We start from the raw sequence: 17764 nt of genomic DNA, 5'->3' as shown, positions 1-17764 counted from the left end.
TGTGAAAAGTAAAAGACTTGATTTGACTGAGAAAAATATTTTTCTAAAGCCCTGAATAAACAGGTAAGACATATGAGAATGTTGTAGTATTTGACAAAATGTGTTGCTTTTAAAAATGTAGAAACTAAATACACAGCGCCTCCACTGGTTAAGTATTATTTTACTTTGTTTTTATTACTACATTATCTACAAAAAATTCAGTGAAAAAGATGTCTTGAAAAAAAGACAAGTTACCATGGAAACCAAGAACACAGACTGACAATATCAGACCATGTGAGAGTAAATATGAAAACAGCGAAGAAGCACATGGAAACAAACAGAACAATGGATTCACCAATTACAGAAAAAGAGAAAGTTTCTATAAATACAAAATGTATGCACAAAAGAAATATAACACGTCTTGACAAAATAATCCCGCACTTTGTCATACTAGTGGCTCCCACAAACTGAGGAAATACATGCCCATCTAGTATATGAAATTAGAACAATTATTTTGATGTTTTGTCAGGCAACACCTACAAATGGACAGTGAATCTGAAGTTGCCAGGTGATATTTATACTTGCGCTTTATTGGCGAGTAATGCAACAATAGTGAATGATCGAATGATGCAAACAATTCAACAAATCACATAGAAATGCAATGCAGGTTACAATTTTGGTTTAATCATGCAAAATAGTGGACATATCCTAAAACGTAAGTGTACTGTCAAATTTCTTGTTGAGGATTATAGACATTCTCTCTATAGGCATATAAAACTTGTACATCAACACACAGATGCTAATTATTAAAGTGCATGTTAAACATGTGAAGGTTACAATGAAGAGAGTGAAACATGATTATTATGGGATGTAATGTTAATTATTATTGACCTTTGACATTTTGCTTGCCATTAACTTGATCTATAGCTGTCATGCTACTGGCTGGCTTGTAACTCCTGGATTTATCTGTGAAATCAACAAGTTGTTATGAAGTTAGTATTATGGGATGCATTTAATGGTGGTGGATGATGTTGTTATGGTGATATGATTACACAACATAGATGCATGTAATTTGCATATACAATACTGGAGGCTTAGGTGGGCCATTATTTCTCGGGGAGGACAGTGGAATAGGGGAACTGCATATAATTTCTAATTCAGCTTCTAGGAACATATCTTCTCTCTACAGTTTTTTTTCTCAAAATTTTTACAGTTTTTTTTATATAGTTTTGGATGCAGAGATTCACAAATTTAAATTTCTCATCTCCAATTCTAATATAGCCCTCCCACCAGAAGTAATGGACCAACCCTAAGGGGGTTCATGCCATTGTCAGCGGTTGTCACCTGTGTGTATATTAATAATATTGCACACTCTTTAGCACTTGCCAAACAAGGTATTAGTATCAACAATAATTGATGAGTGAAACACAAAACAGGTGAAAACCTTGGACAGGTAAAGGTGAACTCAATTTAAAGGTTTGGGTAAAATAAAGACATGTGCATGACAAACGTAATTCCTTTGCACAGAGACTGACAACAATTTCAGTTATTGGGTGTACAAACCACATTGATTTGTTCATTTCAGACACCAGTTTCTTCGGTAGTTTATTCCAAGCAGAGAATATACGGATTATGCAAATGGTGACTCTTGTTACTATAGTAACTATTCACAAATACACTAATTGAGTTTTGAAACATATACAAAATGTCACATTTTTGACAAGTTTTTGTGTCTCAGTTTTTTTTTCGTTCAATTGGCTTTTACACCTACATAAGGTTAGTTTTTAGTTTTGAGATGGGTTAACTAAACAAGTGAAATTATTTTTTGTCTTGCACATGTAATTATCCACATTTCTCAACTTTACTGGGGTGACACTAGAGCCGATTATGAATCACAGGTAACCATGGAAATATTGACCACAATTAACAGGTACAATTAACTTCTGTATCGAATAGAAAAATTACTACCGTATATGTATTTTGGAAGAATGGAAAGGTTTTCTAGGCAAACATTCATTTGTAACTCTTAAAAAGAAAACACAACTAGGTGGTACTGTTCATGCTTCCTCTAAACCACACCCCCTAAGAGAGAGTAAAGTCAGATAAAATTTATCCAAGGCAAGGAAAACAAAATTGTATGTTTCTTATTTACATAAATAAGGAATTATAACTAACACTATTTCACTTTTGATAAATAATTTTTGATTTTCCAATGACCTAAAATCAATTTTCCTTTCCTTTCCTGTCACCATGGCAGCAGAACATACAAACTATTACCAAGCTGTCAATTTATATAATCAACACAACTTCCACAAGTCATGTGACTTTCAATATCATATGATTATTTGCAAATGATGTTGCATTCTCGTTTGCAGATTGCAAAGCATAGTTCGATAGGAAATACAAATTAAAGTGACAATACTTGGTAACATTCTGATGTTCTGAAGAATCGGATTCTAACACTTTGAAGCCTAGCAGGCAAAACTGAGCAAGGAAAGCAACCATAGAAATACCATATCAAGACAAAATACACAAACTGACATCCAAAACCCATGATATACCTCACAAAACAACCACAGAAACATTTTAAGTTAATGCCAGAATATGCCGACAATAGATGGGAAATTACAAAGCAGAGAGACATGCAGGCATACATTAAATGGATCAGAACCTTTGGGTTTTTCCATACTTTTGTGTTTGGCTTTAGCTCTGACTCTTTCAGCAGCGCTCCTTTCTGACTTCTTTGCTGATGATAATGACGAGTATGAAGCAGACTTCTTTTTCTGTGTTTTGGTATGTTCCATCTCATCTGCCAGACGGTCTAACCACATATAGGTTTGCCCAGGGTTAAGTGGTAGAGACGATGAGCTAAGAGCACTCTCTGATTTCCACTCTTCCCTATTCTCTTTATTCCTGACCTTTTCTCTAATTTCATCCATAACTTCATCAGGTGGCCCTATGCCAACATTTTCCTTATTATTGTCTATATATGGACAGCTATTATGTCTAGCAAGGCTACTGTAGCTATCTTCCCTATCACTCAGACCTCCCCTATCGCCCTGTTTTCTAACATCTTTAACGCTAGCAACTGGTGCAGCTAGATTTGTATAAGAGAACGGCTGCTGATGGGATGAAGATGATGAAGGTGTTGGTTTGTGGGCCTGATCTGTGGGTCTAAGCTCTGGTGTGGATACTGAACCTGTTGTATATGCTAACTGCTTAGCTCGTAAATTGGCATCAACAGACATGTCTTCAAACTTATCTTTCAAAACAGATACAGAGGCCTGAGGATCAGCAAATGCTTTATCAATGTCTTGCTGACTGATGTTTAGATTCTCGATACTGCTGAGGGTGTCTATAACTGAAGCATCTTCAGACTGCCGGTTTTGATCAAGAATCAAAATATCAACATTATTTCCTCGTTTTACAATATTTCCAGATGACTTCTCAACAGCAGTGTGGTCTCGCTTTGAGCTAGACTGAATGTGCTGAGGTTCTTCAAAAATAGATTTGTATGGTCTTGGTTTGGGGTTGAAATCTCTACCTTGACCTGATTTAAGAGGAGGGCCTTCAACAGCCTTATTTTCTGTATCTGAAACAGGTGTGTATGGTTTAGGCTTTGCATTGAAGTCTCGACTAGAGCTCCTGGAATGATCAGTTTCAACACTGGTAGAAGCAGGTGAAACAACAGATGTTTTATCATCTTTCTGTTTAGAATTGGCTTCTAGTTTGTCAGGAATTTCATCTAACTTCTGACTATCATCCCACTTATGCAACTCCCCAAATTGTTGCAAATCTTTTTGGGTGATTGCATCAGCCGAGGCACTTCTTCCTGGAGGACGTTTGGAAATAGTCACTAACTTTCCAACATTACCTTCAGGATTTGCAGCACCTTGTGGTGCTGGTCCCGATGAATGGGGCCCACTGAATGGTTCTTTCACTTTAGCATCAGTAGATACAGCATGATAGGTTTCAGCTTTTAACAAGGTAGTTCTACAAGGTTCACTACCACTTTTATTGCTTGTTTTCTCTAAAGGCACTTTCTGACCAGATTCACTGCTAGGTACTGAATGTTCACTTGCATCTTGACTAGATGCACTACCTGGTTTCATTTTCTTACTCTCCATATCACTGAAATGTCTTTTTAACTCTTGCACTGATTTCTGCTTTGTTTCTATATCATCACTGCTAGGTAATGATTCCTCATCTCCTTCAATAATTATTGGGCTTACGCAATCTACAAGATCTTTGGGTGATAAATAGATTTCAAATTCCAAGTTTCCATGTTTTTTTACTTTACGTGGCACAGAAATGGTCTGAACCTTTGGTTGAACTGAACTAGATTGAGTTTGTGGCTGAACATCTTTCTGAACAGGTTCATCTAATTTATCTTTGAGGTCAGTCTGACTAGAAATATTCCGACCTTTTAAAGATACAGGTTTGCCATCTTTAGTAACACCTGTGATAGTCACAAACCTGTCATTATTAATAGAGGGTAATTGTTTGGTGCTATTGTTCTTCGAGGCAGAATCTGGACCAGAATACTCTGATGATGTTACACCAGAGTATTGGGGCTCAAACCCTGTCTCTCCTTCCCCTAAAAAATGCTTCTTCTTGTATTCTGCATATGTTTCATAACCATCAAATCCATACTTTTCTGGACCAGTATCTAACAATGGGGGATACTTGTCTAAATTTTTTTCCAATGATTTATATCCAAACTTGTACGTTGGAACACTTGCCTTTTCCTTCATTACTGCATCTTTATCTCCACCTACTTTATGTGACTCATGAACAGCTGGTTTACCTGCTGCCCCACAAGTTGGAACCTTAGAAGGTGCAGTGACTGGCTTTGAAGGAAATTCTCTCTTAAGTAAATCACTGGTACTCTGAGCGGATTTTTCTGAAGGACTAATTGGGGTCACTTCTTGTTTAGTTTGTACCTTACCAATCATTGGTGAAATATGCCCAGCATAAGGAACATTTTCTGTTTTAGGAGAGCTAGCTGAATACTTGGCAATCACAGGAGTTTTAACTTTAGCTGGAGGGAAGTACATTTCTTGTTCTTCAGTTTGAGTAGACTGAGTACACATCTTTGGAACTGTTGTCTGGATGTACTCATTACGGACACCATCAAACTCTCTCCTACGGTACTCAGATGGTGGTGGCTTATGTGAAAGAGGGAACTCTATTCTAGAACTGGTAAAGCTATCTGATAAAGGTCTCTGTTGCTTACTTTCTGGCGAAAAAGGTACCTTGGTGAAGCTATCAGACACAGGTCTTTTAGGTTTAGTCTCAGCAGATTCTTTGGATACAGGCACCCTATAAAAAGGATGGTCAAATTCCTTAGGTTTTTGCCCAAGCTGTTGCTCTAATCCTGGTGGAGTAAACAAACGACTTTCATAGCTGGGCATTTCTTTTTGCCTAAACTTAGACCTCTCATCTCTTTTAGAATAAAGATCTGGTTCCTCTCTGTAAGGTGTTTGTTCTTTCTTAACTGCTGCTTTTTCCCTACTTAATTCAGGATCCTGCCCAACAGGTATTTGTGAAGAACTATAGGTTAGACCAGTGCTACCATTTTGATGTTTTCCCTGCTGAGGTTGTCGCACTGGTGAATGTGTGATGCCGGTGTTTCGATAGCCTACATGAGATGGTTCTCTCTCAATGGGTTCTCTCTCAATGTCTTGTCTAGGAGGAACCCTATCATGTTCACTAAGTTTGGGAGCTTGCCTATAATATGAACTTGGATGTGCATCAAATTTGCCATAACTTTCTTTTCCTTGATCATACTTAGTGGGGCTGTAACCCCTACTTTTAGGATTAAAAGGATCTACTTCCTTCTCATAAAGAGAATCCCTGTACAATCTAACACTAGCTTCTTCTGTGGGTGGGACATATCTTTGCCCGCCGTCATAAAGATCTCTACTTTTCTGTTCTGCTTGCTCAAATGGGTGATTTCTTAACTCTTCTGCCCTTTCAGGTGCTCTGTTATCATATGATGACTCTCTATAATAATCTTGTCTTTGAGACTCCCTTTCTGGTTCTGCTGTTCCAGCATAGTACCCCTTATTTTGATCATGTTTTGAAGGACCTTTTATGCTTTCTTTAACTGGTTCATGTCTTCTATATCCTCTATCTGGTTCATATTTTGTTGGACTTAAACTTCTACCTTGGCTAACATATGGTTCCCTGCCAGACTCATAGCTTCCCCTGTCTGATACAGATTCATCTGGGCTGAATACTCTACCTTGTCCACTAAAAACTTTCTTTCCTCGTTCTTGCATCCTACTATCATGTCCCCATTCTGGTTCACGTTCACCAAAATATCTCCTATCTGGTTCATATTTTGTTGGACTGAAACCTCTACCTTTTTTAACATATGATTCCCTGCCAGCCTTGTAGCTTCCCCTGTCTGATGCAGAATCATTAGGACTGAATACTCTACCTTGACCACTATAGGGTTTCTTTTCTCGTTCATGCATCCTACTATTGTGTCCCCCTTCTGGTTCACGTTCACCCAAGTATACCCTATCTTGCTCATACTTTGTTGGACTGAATCCTCTACCTTTTTTAACATACAATTCCCTGCCAGCCTCATAGCTTCCCCTGTCTGATGCAGATTCATTAGGGCTCAAAACTCTACCTTGACCACTATAAGCCTCTTTTCCTCGTTCATGCATTCTACTATCGTGTCCCCATTCTGGTTCACGTTTACCTAGGTCAAACCCTCTATTCTGTTGCATACTCGGCTCTGTTCTACCAAAATTATCTTTATTATTTTGATCTACATAACTTCTGCCCTCAGCAATGTATGGCTCCCTATCCAATTCTTGTCTAATTCCAAAATACCTGGGTTCAGACTTGGCAGCAGCTAATCTGCTTTCTTGACTACTATGGGGTTCCCTCTGTCGTTCATGCTGAATACTCTCATATCTACCTGTTTCAGGTTTTGTTAGCTTGAAATCCCTTTTACCATAAGGCTCTACTTTGACAGATTCCCTTTTTAAAGAATCATGCTGTTTATTATTGTAAAGGGCTTCCCTACTCGAACCTGATGGTTCTTTATAATATTTTCGACTAGACTCTGCGGTGCTAGGACTGAAAGTCCTACTCAATGAAGTTTTAGGTTCTCTATGTTCATTGTCTTGACTTTTATGGTTCCTGCCTAAACCTCTATAAGAACCCTGATCAGAGCCTAGTTTCACAGGACTATATGCTTGTCCTCTACTGACATGAGGTTGCCTGATATGTTCCTGCCTGGATGGACTTAGTATCCGACCCCTGTACCTATCAACGTCTTCCATATCATTTTTTCTCATGCTATTTCTGTGATCTCTCAAATCATCATTTCTATGTTTTAAACCTGGAAGACCAGCATCTTGTTTTTTTTCATCTGTTGCACCTCTGTGATAATCATGTGGTGGTGGTTGCCCTTTACCAAACTTGTTAACTTTTAATGGAATCTCTGACACAACTTTGTCATATTTTTCCTTACCATTATCTCCCTTTTTTAAATGATCTGATTTCTCTTGCCTATCTCGTTGATATCTGTGAAAAGGACTGCCTAATCTGTCTTGTGGGAACAGATCCGGTCCAGACTGTCTCAACGGTGAACTCACTACCTTGTCAACAACATCTCTATCACCAGTCTTATAGCTGGACTTGTATCTATCTCTATCAGAAGATGTTAAATCATTTGTGCTCCACCTGCCCTCACTACTCGTTCCAGACATTGGTCTGGTGTTCAAATCCTGGGGTCTGCCCAAACTTCTACTTCTTTCACGATTGTAATCCCTATCTTCTCTACTTGCTGGGGAAATTGGTTTAGGTTTTTCAGTTTCTCTTTCTCTGGACCAATCAATGTTTCTCATATTTATATCCTTATTTATAGTGTCACATTGATCAGTATGTTTTGCACTTTGCTGTTTGCTTGATGCAGAGGACTTTTTGGCTTTCTCTATGTAATCACTGTATGGGGTTCGCCGAATAGTTGACTCATCAACTAATAACACCTTTGGTTTGCTCTGACTAAGTGGAGTGTAATCCACTTGTTTAAAATAATCAGGATCAACCAAAGGCACTTTAGGCAGGTTATGACTTCTCATTGTATCATACCCTGACCTTGCATACATGTCCATTTCTTCATATCTGTCATGGATGTACTTTACTTGTGCATCTTGTTTATGAACATCTGGATGCATACGGGCCAATTTAAATTGCATTCTCTCCTCCATATGGGTATCAATATCCTCATAGAAGTGAAGAAGAGAGGAAACCTGGCCAGCATGGAAGAAATCTGATATTGGTCTTTTGGTTCCTCTGCCTGTACGTGCCAGGTCATCGAGGTGAGAATAGTACCTATGAAGTTCTGGTACATGGAAGTATCTCAGTTGTATATCTGATGCTTCAGAACCACGCCTTGAGACACGTCTGAAAGGGCGATCAATGTTAGTTTCTGATTTCATACCATGCTCTAACTCATACCAATGTCGATACAATTCATCAGTATCTCTCTCTCTAAAGGCCAACCCTGCATCTTTTTCCCTTTTCCATCTCACCTTATCAACTCTCCTGGGATCTAAAAGAGGATCCCCATACTGAGATGCTTCCTCTAACTCCTCATAGTATTTTAAGGCTACATCAAATTTCATGATAGACTCATCAGAAGGCAGGTACTTTTGCATAAATCGCTTGGTCTTTTTCTGATGCATCATCTCCAGGACAGAGTCAATCTTTTGGTGGAATTCTTGTAGTTCTAAGTATCTTCTAGACCTTCTTGAGGCATGATAGATTCGTTCAGCATAATCATGGTATGATTTCTGATCAAAGGCTGGGGACTTGATAACTCCACGGCCATATCTAGAGATGTCATCATGAGACATGGCACGCCTTTTGCTCGGAATATAGTTTGGGGCACTGGGCCTTTCACTGTACGGCTCGATATAGAAATCATCTCGAGACCTTCTTTGCTCACGTGATCTACGAGGCCCTTTGGGTTCAACTTTGCGATAATTAGTAGCATCACCAAAGTTCCCATTTTGGTATCTACCATCAGACATCTGAGAATCAGAAAATTTGTATTCAGGATATGGATGTGTTACATCTTGCCTCTCATAACCATTTCTCACATCAGTAGCTGATCTAGAGTGCTCATCATCTTGCATAGATGCAGCCATATGATGTGGTTCTTCCATGCCATATGTATTAGGCCTGGGCTGATGGCTACTATTGTACATGGGACTACCTCCCATAATTGGCTTTGGGTTACGAAATACCCCTAATGTTTTTGGAGAGGTTGTGAAATTATTAGAAGGACCAATCTCATCCAATTTTTTAGAATCTTTCTTTTCTCGCCTTCTTTTCATCTCATCTAACTTTTGTTGCAGCTCTGACACTACTTCTAGTTCAAGTCCAGATTTTTTTCCATTTTGTTTTTCTGAGAAACTATTAATTTTGACCTCTGATTTTACTACTTCCTTCTCCTGACATTTTAATGGTATAGTTGCACTGCCAGTCTGATCATCTTTTAAATCAAGATCACATTTTCTTTCCCAAATTTGCTGGATTTCCTCTGAAGTATCGGAGTAAACATCATCATCAACATAAGACTGTTCGTTATACATAGCTCCTGCTGCCATGACAACAGTATCAGTCTGTTGATTCTCAGGTCTGTTTCTGGTTTGCAGTCTACAGTCTAGACTTTGCTCAGTGTACTCACGCTCAGACCTAGCCGTCTCTTCTAGCTCCTGCATACACGCTTTCATAAAACTAAACCTATCACTTAATGGTTCTATTTGTGAAACAGCATCCCTAGGCCTGGTTGGTTCATTACGCATAGCAACACTTTCTGCATAGACAGACATTTCAGCTTTCATGAAAGAGAATTTCTTATTGCCTACCCTCTCAGGATTATCACTACCCAAAGGATCTGTATTTTCTGTCATGTTTAAATCTCCTGCTTTTCTATATCTTTCCCTATAGTGTGGATAAATATAATGTCTAGTATAAAAAGTATTATCGCTAAATTGCATCTCCCATTCTTGTGAGTATGGCTCTAATGTTAGTGAAGCTTTATCGAGGAGACCATTAACGTCTGTGAAATTAGAGAGGATGGCACAATGCTGTAGAGGCGGTTAGTATATGAGTAAATTCCAAAGCAGCTGGGTCATGTGCCTTCTCTGAAACTACTGCACTTCAAAACTCAAACTTTTCTCTGAAAGCAAATGTGTTTCAAAAATACATTTTCAACATCAATCAATTGTCTACGAATGTTAATAATCGAATATTATTAATTTTTCACAATCAAACTATAATTAACAATTAAATTGAATTGATGGATGAATACTTTGTACATTAAAACCTTGCTGATTCAAATGGTGTCAACATACATAGCAATCAGCCATTTTGGAAGTAGGCACATGACAAAGCTGTATTTGGTGAATCTGTTAAGTAATAAGTAATGGCTCAGCAAGAGAAATCAGCAGCTGATATAATCACAATTATTATGAATATGAATTATGATGCAATATTATATGAACAGCAGTGACAAGTGAGTTGAATGAAAGACATTAATAATATGACAGAATACAATATATGGTATGTGCTGACACATATACAAGTCTTGCAAAGTCTTGTATGTTTATAAATGTAAAGATAGGTGAAGTTTTTGCCATTATAGAGTAAAATTTATTTCAAAACTCACAAAAACAATGGTCTGGTTATGGGAATGTTCTATTTATATAGCTATTTTGCATGTTGAATTTCTGGAAAAAGGGTAGGAACCTAATAATGAAACTGACCACGCCCACTTTTAATGCCAAGTTCATTTTTAACGCCACACCCACTTCAATCAAACGAATTATGGTTGACAAGTAAAAATAACACGAACCAGTCATGCTACTTTAAAGTTGCTCTTTTAAGAGATATTGTAATTTCAAAGTTTTCAAATCTATACACCGATAGGATTACATGTTCTTGATTTTGTGAATTATTTGAATTAAGTTTTCTTTTTTTTTTTTTTTTTTTAAATATTTTTTTGTGCCAGGCGACATTTCCGGACATTGAGTGTCACTGTTGTCTCTCCTGAATATGACTTCTGTGGCAAAATGCACTATGTGTCGTCACTGGCACTTGCAATTTTCACATACAGAAACAAATTTGAATTAAGTTTGATAAAATTTAAATTTACTAGTATTTAATCTGATGGCAGTAGAGTTTGTGAGCAACTTCAAAAATGCTTGACAAAATAATGAGGGTGGTGTAGAGAAGTGGGTGTGACTAATTTTAAACTATTTCATTGGTTCAAAAATTTAATTGGTTCAAAATGGATTATAAAGTAGCAAAAATATAAATAACTGTTACATTGCATCTATTCAAAATTAATAAATTTCAGATCAACGAAAGTTTCCATTCTTATAGCAGAACAGATAAAACATGTTCAGAAGCAAATGAGAAATTAGACTAATGCCTGAATGCTTCTTTTTGTATCGTTTTTAGTGAAAAATTGAATTGACACCCTTGAATATTGAATCTGTAGATGCCTGAGGAAAACAAGTTTGTTAAATTCCTATCATAAACCACACTGCTAACCATATGGATTATTAGTTACAAGTATGAAAGACCTTTTGTCTGTTATGTATGTACGAGTGTCTAAACGTGTTAAGCATAATTTTTGTTTTAATCCATTAGCTCATTTAATTCTGCAAAAAAAAAAGATAATGGTAAATCTGAATTTTTTTGTGTTGACATGTTTTACTTATTTTAATGTATGTAATTACAACATTTAAAGCAGTCTGGTGTTGTAACAAACAAATTAAACAACACACGAAATTGGCCATTTATTTTACTGTTATTATACTATTTGAGCGAATTAACAAAGTTTGCAACACATTGTATTGGGAACACACATCTAAAATAATTATCTAAGATAATGACTGTATTTTCAGAAAATTATTACACTTGTTTATTATATATAATCGAATGTAGTCAATTGTTATGCATCAAATAACCTGGTTTTTAATAGAATTTCTCAGCTGCATCTGATAGCTGTTCAAAAGACAGTTGTTGTGAGCGTTGACCTGGGCTTATAGTTGTAGAGTATCAATTCGACATCTGACCTGGGCTTATCATCATTTAGTTTCATTCTTTGGCTGTATTTTCTTTATTTTAAATTTATGATAATAAAAAAAGAAACTAGATTGCAAAATGCAATATTAAGGACACGCAAAAATAAATCTCAAATATTTAAAATTAGAAGGCAAGCAACTGAAAATATAAATTGTATCCAATTGCAACAAAGTAAATCAAGAGCCAATGTAACAATTATTTGTTTATGCCTGGCCTTATAACAGTTTTGCTACTTTATAGTTGTTATGTACCATTATTAATTGCACACCAGGTGTTCATAAGGTAGTTTAGATGTGACCATATATTTGATTTGTATTCACTATTATTAATTACAACTACAAATAACACATGCTTTTACTTTAGAATTCTATATTTACAAATTTACATGAAATATAAATTAATATACAATGATTAGGTGATTAAGCATCCGTTGTTTTTTCTCGCTATGTCTGGGCGTCGCCTGAACCAAACCTCATGGACTATTAACTACTATGCCATTGATTCAGTTCAGTTAATATTTAATATTATTATAGTAAATGTAAAACAATGTTTAAGGGAAAATTATTTACACCTACTTAAAAATATTCATTATTATATAGCAATTATATATTTTGAATTTTACATGAAATTTCTTTCTCAGTAAATAGAGAGATGTGATGACTATCAATACATAATGCTCTTAACAATTTAGCTAGCTAATTTCACTACAAATAGAATCACTGGATTTTAGATGCAAAAGGGGATAATCCAAGTACACCCTAGGAAAGAATAGAGCTAGGTTTAGATGCATTACAAGTGAAAAGTCGGAAAGGATCTAAAGTAACAAGACAGAAATGTGTGCAAGGACCAAAACCGCCAACCCAGCAACACCAAGAGAAGACAATCATACAGTCAAGAGAACAGCTGTGTGCCATGCATGTGACAACCAACAAATCAGATATACCCAACGAAACACGTGAACATAACAAGAATGGGAAAAAAAGGGTTTCAACAACCGGAAGACGAACCAACACAACCATGCACAAACAAATAATAAAAGTAATTCCTCGCCAGAAGCCAAAATGGTACACTAATTCGACTCTGAATATACTAGTATACAATTGGATCCTGTCTGGAGTTCAAGTTAGCTTCAGTTTAAATAGTGAAATATTAAAGTATAGAGCTCGGGATATGGAATTGAGTATTCCCATGCGGCAGGAAAAAGACAAAATTTCAAGAGCTAACTTGAGATACCGGTATATACACAACACTTCCAACTTGAATTATATGCTCAGAGTCCAATCACCGTCACAAAGAAGAACTACAGTTTCTTCTAACTAACTCAAATGAAACTATCCCCTCCAAATACTTTGTTCATACTATGACACTAATTTTATTCTACTGTTATCATTTGAAAGCAAGCAATTTCTTGCCAAAAATGTTTTCTAATGTGATGTACATTTATTTCAGCAAAAAAGACAATAATCATAAAGAAGAAAACACATATACAATAAGGGTGTAGACGTCATTATCACATACACTGTGTGGGGGCAAGTCACATTTTGAGATTTATCCTCAACATGTAGTCACTGTACATCTGATAAGGTACTGTATTAATAATGGTAATGATGGGAATAAGAATTTACTTTGAAGGAATGGGGGGGGGGGGCAACTGTAAACAATAAAAGTACATGTAATAACATACCTTCCTCTTCTTCTTCACCAGGTTTTTTTACTAGACCATGTACAGGTATATCACCACCTTTCTGTACTTCTTTGTACAAGTCATGGCTCACAGGGGGAGGAGAGTGGTGGTAATGTACTGGCGAACCTTGTTGATGATGCGGCGATAATTGTCGATGCTGTGGAGACAATTGTTGTTGTTGCTGCTGCTGCTGATGTTGTACTGGTTCCACAGATCTTTTATAGTTGGCAGGAAGTGTTTTGCTGAAGTAGAAAGAAAAAGTAGTGAATTATTAGTAGTAAAATTTGATTAACACTTAATATTGTTTGCTACAATTTAGCAAGCATTCTGTTAATATTATCATTGATCCTGTGTAAAATGTGTTTCTACCTCGCTGTTATTGAAGTACTAATTCACGGCTGTTGTCACCAAAGACATTCAGATCTTATTTTTGTGCTAGGTGATGACATCCTATTTGTGAATGCATAATTACATTCTATGGTTAATTCTGCGAATTCACTGGGATTTCATTTTAGTGCATTGTAAAGCTATCAGCAAAATAATAGTCCAAATCTGCCTGTTACTAGACCTGCCCCTGGACAGTATGTATTATAATCACCTATATCATAGCATGAATACCCCTGGCTGTCAGTTAAATCATTTAGTATTTGCATATGACCCTCGAAAGATCACTTTCATGTAAATGGCATTAAGATTATCACTCTGACTTAAATAGTTCAATATTCATATTTATGTGGCTTTATCTAATTAGAGGAACAAAAAAAAAATGTAATTTTCCAGCTTTTTTTTTATTATTTGTTAGAGTGTACGTTACCAAGCTGAATAATCACATGAAATCTAAAAATAGAAATGTATGCAAAACCCTGCAGTTTTCCTGGTTTTATTTTCCTGTATACAACAGATAAGTGAATAAATGAAGTAATCCTTTGAAATAAACGATACCTAGAATAGAGTCATGTTTTTATAATGCTGCAGCAAAATAAACCATACTCAGGCTGTCTGTCTGGGCACTGGGGTATTTTGGTATTTTAAGTTTACTCAATGCCAAAACACCTAGTCGTGATGCAGCGAATTTTGTGAAAACAATCTACATGTACAAAGGTTGTATTGCACAAGAGCATACACAGTGTTCAACAATGTGGTGTTATCGTGTCAAGTACATGTAATACCATATTTGCTCTATCAGTAGTGGCGTGTCAAGGGTCAAAATAAGTAATATTTTCATGATTCGGTATACAGTATTTGCAAGTATTGGTATATATGCACTTCTGATAGAGCAAACGTTGTAAATTTTTTTTTTTAGCAATCATGCAGTTTATTGATTATGATGGCCAGGGGGAGATGTTTTAGAGATTGTTGATTTGACCTATGAACATGTTGGATTGTTTTTGTAATAACGAATGCCTTTTTGTTGGCTGCTACATACTATAGACCTTAGAGTCTATGCATGCATATAACAAATTGATAAATAATAAAGCTTGTTTTCTTCTGAAGTGCATCTCTGATAGAGGCACAATTAAGCCAAAACAGTGTGTTCTGATGTGGTTTCAAACACACTTAACTCACACTAAACCACTGATGTATATTTGTAGAGTAGTGGGGCCCATGCATGCATGTTTATATCATTAAACTTTTGAATGTTATAATTTATTTGAGTCCTGTGCAAACATGAATATCAAATATGCACTGGGAAATGACTACTGTAGAATACTTTATTTTCGTTTGGAATTTATTTTCGCTGAAGGGATGATTCCATGAAAATAAAATCCAGCAAATATACTTTTTTTCCTATATTTCACATTAAACTCATCAAAAATCAGTGACAATAAAATCCATATAAAATGCCCAAAAAGCCTTTTCAGCGAAAATTAATTCCAGCGAAAATAAAGTATTTTACAGTATATCACTTTAAAGTGTAGTTTCCATAAGGGATCAACCAATTTAAATCATGGGGGTGGGGTAGGGGTGGCTGGAAGAGTTTTAGCAGTGCAATTATTTTTTCTCAGTTCCTAATCTGTACATTTTTATTCATCTTGAATGTGCCATCATTTTGTCCTTGCATGCATTTTTTTCTCTCTCTCTGTGTCTAGCTGGCAATTTATATTTTTCAACAAATCTTCGAGCCACCCCTCATAATTTCAAATGGCCAACCCCTAACATACATATTAACTTCCTACATGATAAGATCACATTTTCAAATTAAGGTAGAAGCTGACTGAATGAAAATACCCAAAATTTATTTTGCAATAAATTGTACTCCAAGGCAATATAAGCCTAATTTTTGAGAAAATGCTAGTTGTATTTTAGTGAATAGTTGCCATTTTGGCACTATTATAATAACGCTTTCACCGTAAGTTCCTATAGTAGAGATAATATGACAGTACACTGTTGCATCAACCTCTGCTGTGTGTCGGTTGATACTCTGCTGTACTGTCTTTGTGTATACTTTGAGGTACATGTATCCTCGTAATAACCTTATTATTATACATCTTTTCCTTCCAAGGATACATCATGGGAACGCCGAAATCCAGAATGTTAAGAACGGAATCAGCAAACTTTTTTATGTGGAGTCTGATCAAACCCTGGTGGCAGCCATGTTTGTTTTTATTAAAAGTGTCAAATTGTTTTTTAACACTGTGTTCTATTGAACTGTATTCTAAAATACATATTGTACATCTACCATAAATATTGGTAAATTCAAAAATGTATAACTTACTAAGTTGTTGAAGATTTGATGGGTTCAGCGGGAGGATTATACATATGACCAGTCTGTAAGATAGATAGATAGATACAAATAATAAATAAAAGCTATATCGATGCGTAACTGATCTACAATCAATTACATTAATTATATTGGCTAATGTATAATGGAAGAGAAACCTCTATTGATTTATAGATCAATAGAAGCTTACGAAGAAGATCGTCACTCTTGCTGGATCAATAATCGAAAATCCAATTTTTGGTTGAACCTTAACCAATTGATCGACTGTATTCTGTGCAAGTACGCGACTGACTCAATCGAGACACTGAAGTTCTGTATGCAACTTTGGAAGAAGTGCAGAACCAAATTTAACCTTTGAAGCAAAATTTTGATGCAATATTTTTCCTGTTTTTTATGTATTTTTCGAATTTTTATTTGATAATTTTTGTCGTCTCAGCCAACAATGCTTTCTTCGAATCAACAAATCTGTATACATCGCTCTTGGCCTAGCCAGGCCAATATTTCTATAATATCAGGAAATCACAAGCCAATCACAATCTAACTGTAGCTATGCACCTGTTGGGTACCCTTGTACCAAACATCTGTTTTTAGCCAATCACAATCTCACTATAGGTATGCACCTGTTGGGTACCCTTGTACCAAACATCTGTTTTTAGCCAATCACAATCTCACTATAGGTATGCACCTGTTGGGTACCCTTGTACCAAACATCTGTTTTTAGCCAATCATAATCTCATTATAGGTATGCACCTGTTGAGTACCCTTGTACCAAACATCTGTTTTTAGCCAATCACAATCTCATTATAGGTATGCACCTATTGAGTACCCTTGTACCAAACATCTGTTTTTAGCCAATCACAACCTCATTATAGGTACATGTAAGCACCTGTTGGGTACCCTTGTACCAAACATCTGTTTTTAGCCAATCACAATCTCATTATAGGTATGCACCTGTTGAGTACCCTTGTACCAAACATCTGTTTTTAGCCAATCACAATCTCATTATAGGTATGCACCTGTTGAGTACCCTTGTACCAAACATCTGTTTTTAGCCAATCACAATCTCATTATAGGTATGCACCTGTTGGGTACCCTTGTACCAAACATCTGTTTTTAGCCAATCACAATCTCACTATAGGTATGCACCTGTTGAGTACCCTTGTACCAAACATCTGTTTTTAGCCAATCACAATCTCACTGTAGGTATGCACCTGTTGAGTACCCTTGTATCAAACTGTTTTTAGCCAATCACA

At 36.2% G+C, this 17764-nt stretch overlaps 1 protein-coding gene across 7 annotated transcripts in view; it reads right to left on the bottom strand.

The window, feature by feature from the left end:
- The window catches only part of LOC100371246 (uncharacterized), a 146326-nt gene that overhangs the window by 17806 nt on the left and 110756 nt on the right, over positions 1-17764 (bottom strand). For all 7 annotated transcript variants that reach the window (XM_085493946.1, XM_085493947.1, XM_085493948.1 and 4 more), the window contains 4 exons: positions 16506-16558; positions 13790-14031; positions 2651-10072; positions 871-945 (listed from right to left, as the gene is read on the bottom strand). In XM_085493946.1, coding sequence (XP_085350072.1) covers positions 871-945; positions 2651-10072; positions 13790-14031; positions 16506-16558 — 7792 coding nt within the window. The remainder of the gene's footprint in view (positions 1-870; positions 946-2650; positions 10073-13789; positions 14032-16505; positions 16559-17764) is intronic.

Source organism: Saccoglossus kowalevskii, chromosome 19 (assembly GCF_978046115.1).
Source record: "Saccoglossus kowalevskii chromosome 19, keSacKowa6.1, whole genome shotgun sequence".
Taxonomy (NCBI): domain Eukaryota; kingdom Metazoa; phylum Hemichordata; class Enteropneusta; family Harrimaniidae; genus Saccoglossus; species Saccoglossus kowalevskii.
This window is presented reverse-complemented; position numbering and strand designations above follow the sequence as displayed.